Below are 6,151 nucleotides of genomic sequence, written 5' to 3' on the forward strand. Positions count from 1 at the left end.
GACTCTCTCTCCTCATTTTCATTTTCTGCTATTACTGGCATCAATTTCTTTGGGATGCTTGTGCCCTTCGATGATGCGATCCACCATCAGCGTCTCAATATCTGGGAGCGCTTCATCACCGATTTACTCGGGTTCTTGTTGACGTTTAAGAATGCAAGATGCATTGCTTACTAATGCATCCCTCTTCACTGCCGGGGCTTCGTTCCTCGGAATGCTCAGAAAGTTTACCAAATGGCTTGAGCTTTTCTAGTGTACCTCTTTGGTACAACCTTGTTTAGCGACTCAGGGAACTCGCTGAATTTTCATTATCTAGCGCCTCTGTGGCACCTGGACTAGGTCACTTCTTATGACTGAGGCTCTGCGGCTCGTACATATCTATACCATCAGATGGACGTCACCATCCGAGGTAGCAATAGGATTTGTGGTTTTTGGCATGTGATCTATATAAATTGTGCTCTAATTTCTTTTCTTTAGTTCCTTTTATATAGATATCATGCGTACTAACTCCTTGTTATGTAGGTTTGGTCCTTGGAGATTATCTTTGTGATAGGTTTCCAGCCCATCTGTACTTCACCGGCTTTTCCTTGCTTAAGCCGTTGGGGCTCGATCAGGACTGTCACACTAGAGTGGTTATAGACTCACATGCACTGCATGTGGATCAACAGTCTGACTTGGGACATGGTAAATACGACTCATTAGTCATATTCATGCTATTACTTACCGTTTCTAGTTTGCAGATTTGGAGTGCTTGGTTAGGAGAGCACAACCAATAGGAGCCTTATATGTTTTCCACAGTTGACCTCGAGCAGAGGAGGATTCTACTAGCAGGGCCTGCTTGTCGGGCATGGTATCTTAGCGAGAGGATTTACGGCTGGGAGTAAGGTCCTAGCAGGCGCCAAGTGCCTTTGTCTACTCCTCTTTCCATGTTCTAGATAGCGGATCTCACTGAGGAGGAGCTAGTTGAGTGCTTGAATGGGCATGACGAGCTCGAAGACCTTACTATCTGATCCCGGCTGACGAACTACACCTCGTTCATCCCTTAGCTATTGGGGACTCTACCTCTTGGTGATGATGCCATTGTTCATGTATTTTCTTATATTAGCTTAGATTTCTCTTTCTTTTGTTGTATACTACTCTTTTATTCATTTAGTTACAGCTCATTCGCTAGCCTCCTACTGCTCGTGAGCCGATAAAAGGACGATCCTCTCAACGCTCCAAACCTTCTCATGTTGCAAGCTCATCTACCGGTATGACTTTTGAGGCACCTCCTACAATCGTGTATGATGTGGTTCCGGGGATTGTTTTGTTCCCCCCTAACCCAATGGTTTCATACTGGAGCCCACTTAGTGTGATGGAGCATTGACTCGCCATGGATTAGTATTTTCCTTTGGAGTTCATTCTGAGCACTTGCACCCATGTAAGCTTGTTCTTTCCTTCTATGTTATCAACTCTTGGTTTTCTTGAAAGGGTTAGTGACATATATACAAATACAGGTTCAAAGAGATTAGTTTGATTATGTACATCGATTGGTCGGGGCTGCGAGGAGACAGTTCTTCGTCCTTGGCGAGGATTGATGGGTAAGAACCAAAATAAATTATAAATTATGAAATGTAAAATGTAAAATGTATGCATGAAATGTGCTAACTAATTCTCCTTTTGGATTTTCAATAGAAGGACCACAAGGGATTGTAATGGCAACTGGACGACCAACAGCACCAACTTGATGCTCAACAATATCGGATCAACACGCTGATCCTTCAGCTATCGGCCTTGTGTCCCAAGGGATGGATGCTAAATCAGACGATAAGATGGATAGTTCGGGAGGGAACTCCGACATCTGATTTTGCTTTGTTTACACTTTTCTTCTATCCGTTTGTAAAACTTGAGACCTTTTATAGACTTTTATTTTTAAAAATATAAAAAATGTGGTTTTCGAATTGCTCCCATTTTGCTCATTTCTTGTTATTTCTACATTTGTATGAGCTTGTGCATACTGAAAATCAAGTAACCACTCAGAAAACTGCCAAAACGGGTTAGAAACCGCACCGGGAGGCCATACAACCAAATCTCCTTTCTTTTATTTTTCTTGCCTTAATTTTGCCTAAGCCGCCCTTTCAAATTTTTAACTTAGCAGACTCTATTTTGCATAAGCCACCCTTTCGAATTTTCAACTTAGCTTTTTTATTTTCTTTTTCTTCTTTTTGCCTTCTTTTTATTTCTTGTTTTTACAGATTTGGCTATGGGGAGAAGTTTTAGATATAAACTTCCCCTGGCTTTATCCGATTCAAAAGGACTCTAGAACTAGCTGCTCTATCTAAGGATGCAGATGTAAATGCGAAGAGAAATAAAAATTATGCTTCTTTTTAGATCTCGTTTATTTTTCTTAGAATTTTTAGTCTTATTGTTCTTTCAATTAGTGTATAAAATAGTAAATTGACATACATATGTTTGATTATAATACCAATTCTATTCATTTAGTAAAAGCCCATATGAGTACATTTTAATTTCTCATGATATAACTCTTGGCATCAGTCAGCCTTTTCAAATTTTTTAGCTGATTATTTTCTCTCTTTTACCCTGATTTTTGCATGACCAGCCTTTTTAGGTTTTCTGATCAGCAAGCTATTCTTTTATATTATTCCTTATACATCTTTATACATAGTATTTTTTGAGATGATCTATGTTGATTAGCTCAGCGAACTCGTTCTACTCCAGGTTTCTGATCTTAGCAGCACCTTTGGACAAGATTTTCTTTACCAAGTACGGGCCTTCCCAGTTCTTCTGAACTTTCCTCCCAGATTAAGTGCAATAGGCCTTGTATGCTTCAATACTAAATCACCAACTCTGATCTTTTATGGCTTTACCTTTTTATTGAATGCCCTGTGTAGCACTCAAACTCAAACATCCAATTGTATAGCAATATATATAATTAACTTTATAAACATAATTTATTACTTAATTACAATATATATTCATACAATTTAAATGGCATAACATACTTAATATACATAAGAAATATTTATACATTATTTTAATTCACACAAGTATCCAAAATGCTCCAATGCTTAAGATAACTCCTCTGGCCCACCTGATAATATTGACTGATGCAAAGAGAGCAATGCATAGCTAAGGCTATCTACAACTGCACTAACTTGAAAAGAATTGCTAAGGAATGAGCTAGACTCAAAAAGCATTTAATTTACTAAATTATAGTATATTAGGCTAGAATTATCAAGTCTTTATCAAATACAGAAAATTATACCAACATTTAACTAACAATCACAAAATCAACCATTTCAATTATTCTCATAAATAAATAATTTTATCTCATATAATGCAAATAATCTCAAACTCAACCAAGTCAAATAATTCAATGCCACATTATTTCTATCAAATTAGGATCAGATGACTCATCCTCACATTTTCTCATATTTTCAAATTTCAGTAACCACTTGACAAGACTATCCGCCCGACTCAGTCTTGCCATCTCACATACTCGGGTAGCTATTCGCCCGGCTCAGCTTTCCCGATCACACAATATCCATGCAAGAGTCATCAATCCTTAATCACAACACATCACAATCAATTCACTTTACAACAAGCCAAAAACATAACCAATATCAACTCAGTCAACCAAGAAATTATCAAGTAATCAAACAACAGTTCCTATTCAATATACACAAAGTTTAGTCTATTAAATACTTACCAAAATTTATAGGATAACAAAGTAATCCTATTCTTTTTCTCTTACCACTTCCTTGCCTTTGGATGAACCTTTGTTTCCCTTGATTAAGAAAGCCCAAATCTTTCAAACTTAAAAGAAGAATTAGATTCTCAGTTACTAAAAGTTTGTAGAGTTTGATTAGGAAATCAAGGTTTGAAGAAGAAAAAGAGAAGAATAAGAGAGACAAAGAAGAAGAGGAAATAGGAAATGCTTGTGTAGAAATGAAGAAATGAAGAGGTGGTGAATTGGTGTAAAAATAGGTAATTTGATAATTTAATCCTCTTTCTTTCTAACTCTCCAATTTAGTCCAAAATCATTACTTTTCAATTAAATCAATATGTAACTAAATAATTTATTTATCTACCATATAATATAATAAAATAGGCCATACATAATCATGATGCAAATGACATGTTTAATGACATGCGAATGAATATTAATTATTAATTAAAAATAAATAAATAAATTCGGTTGTGACACCCTGGCTATGCTTTTTTGATACAACTCAGTTGTTCGATATCCCCAAAGTGCAAAGGCTAATCAAAATAACCAGTCCTTATGATTCCATACGATCTTTGAAAGTATTTTCTTCAAACTCTTGTTGGCTGCTTCTATCGCTCCATTCGCTTGAGGTCTATGCGAAGAAGATCTATGATGCTTGATTTTGTATTTCGCTAGCAGGCCCGCTGTCTTACCCATGAATTGTACCCCGTTATCCATTACGACGTGATGTGGGATCTTGTATCTACAGATTAGATTCCTTTCTATGAATCTGTCCATCTCTCTTGCCCCCACGGTGGTGAATGACTAGGCTTCGACCCATTTTGAGAAGTAATCGATTGTTAGGACTATGAACCCATGACCATTTAAATGAGGCTTTATTTCTCCAATGATGTTAATCCCCCAAGCTCCAAAAGCTCAAGGAGAAGTCAAGTTGTGTAGTTGCATTAGAGGCAGGTGACTCAGGTCACTGTACAGCTGGCATTCTCGATATTTCCTCACTAGCGCTATGTAATCCTACTCCATTATTAACCAGTAATGACCTTGCCGAATGATCTTCTTGGTTAACATTATGCCACTCATATGAGGCCCGCATACTCGTTTATGCATTTCCTCCATCATCACTTGAACTTTTGCTCTAGTCACACATCGGAGTTGTACACTTGATACCATACTCCTATATGGGACTCCCTTGTGGCTGATGTAGTTCCTGGCTTGAATCCGCAGCTCGTATCTTTCCTTGATTGTCGCTTCTTCTGGAGATTCCCTGCTTTCTACAAACTTCTTTAGATCATAGAACCATGGCTTCTCTTTTGGTCCCATCTGAACTTGCATTGTTTGATCCTCTTGATAACAAAACGCACCTGATTTCACGATCACCTAAGGCTTCATTGAAAGCTGCAAGGGATTGACCCACATAGATGAAAAAGAAGCTAGTGCATCTGCCATCTAATTCTCATCCCAAGGCAAGTGTACAAAGGAACACTTGGAGAAATTCCACACTAAAATTCTAAGATAGTTGACATACGGCTTCAACCTCTCTTCTTTTACTTTCCATTCCTCGAGTGCTTCTTGAATTACCAGCATGGAATCTCTATAGACCATCAAATTCTTAGCTCCTGCTACCACAACTGCTTCTAATCCAAATAAACATGCTTCATACTCCATCATATTATTAGTCACTTTAAAGTCTAATCTCTTGGCCATTGGCAGCATTTTCCCTTCTAGCGTGATCATAACTATTCCTAAGCCTATAGCTCTTGCGTTCATAGCTCCATCGAAGTACATCTTCCATTCCTGCATCTCAATTGCCCCCAGATTCTTATAAGGATATTTCAAATCCCAAGGGTCGTCTCTTTCGATCGCGGTCTGGGCTAGAAACTCAGTTATAGCTCTACCCTTGACTACCTTCTTTGTGATGTACTCAATGTTAAATTCTGTTAGGAGCACCATCTAACCAGCTTTCTTGTGAGAGATGAAGTCTCAAATAAATACTATAGAGGGTCTATTTTTGAAATCTTTTGCACCTTATAAGATTGAAAATAGTGCCTCAACTTTTTTATAGCCCATATAATGGCTAGGCATGTCTTTTCCATAAGGTTGTACGTTGACTCGTAAGGCATCAACTTCTTACTGAGGTAATAGACCGCATGCTCTACATCATTAGGTCTATAGTGAGCTATCATCGCCCCCATAGCTTCCTCCTTTAAAGCCAAACAAAGATTTAGCGACTTGCCATCTTTCGGCACTTGGAGTACTGGTGGCTTTTTGACAATGTTCATCCCACACAACAGACTGATGTTTTCTTAAAAGCTTAATGATAGAGTCATAGACTATTATGAGCTTTAAAATGAACTTGCTGATGTATTGCAAGCGTATTAGGAAACCTCTAACTTCTTTCTCTGTCTTTGGTGCTGGAATCTCTTA

General features: G+C 37.9%; 1 protein-coding gene across 1 annotated transcript; it reads right to left on the reverse strand.

Annotated features, from left to right (window-relative positions):
- Window positions 1-5,173: 5,173 nt before the first annotated feature.
- On the reverse strand, window positions 5,174-5,677 carry LOC107262191 (uncharacterized protein Mb2253c-like). The gene has a single exon (XM_015726481.1). It carries the CDS (start codon window positions 5,675-5,677, stop codon window positions 5,174-5,176), a length of 504 nt encoding a protein of 167 aa, XP_015581967.1.
- Between the last annotated feature and the right edge of the window lie 474 nt (window positions 5,678-6,151).

Source organism: Ricinus communis, chromosome 6 (genome assembly GCF_019578655.1).
Source record: "Ricinus communis isolate WT05 ecotype wild-type chromosome 6, ASM1957865v1, whole genome shotgun sequence".
NCBI classification, from domain to species: Eukaryota; Viridiplantae; Streptophyta; class Magnoliopsida; order Malpighiales; family Euphorbiaceae; genus Ricinus; species Ricinus communis.

Excerpts from the sequence above, each read along its gene's own strand:
- LOC107262191 (XM_015726481.1), bottom strand. The coding sequence starts at position 5,677 with ATGGTGCTCCTAACAGAATTTAACATTGAGTACATCACAAAGAAGGTA.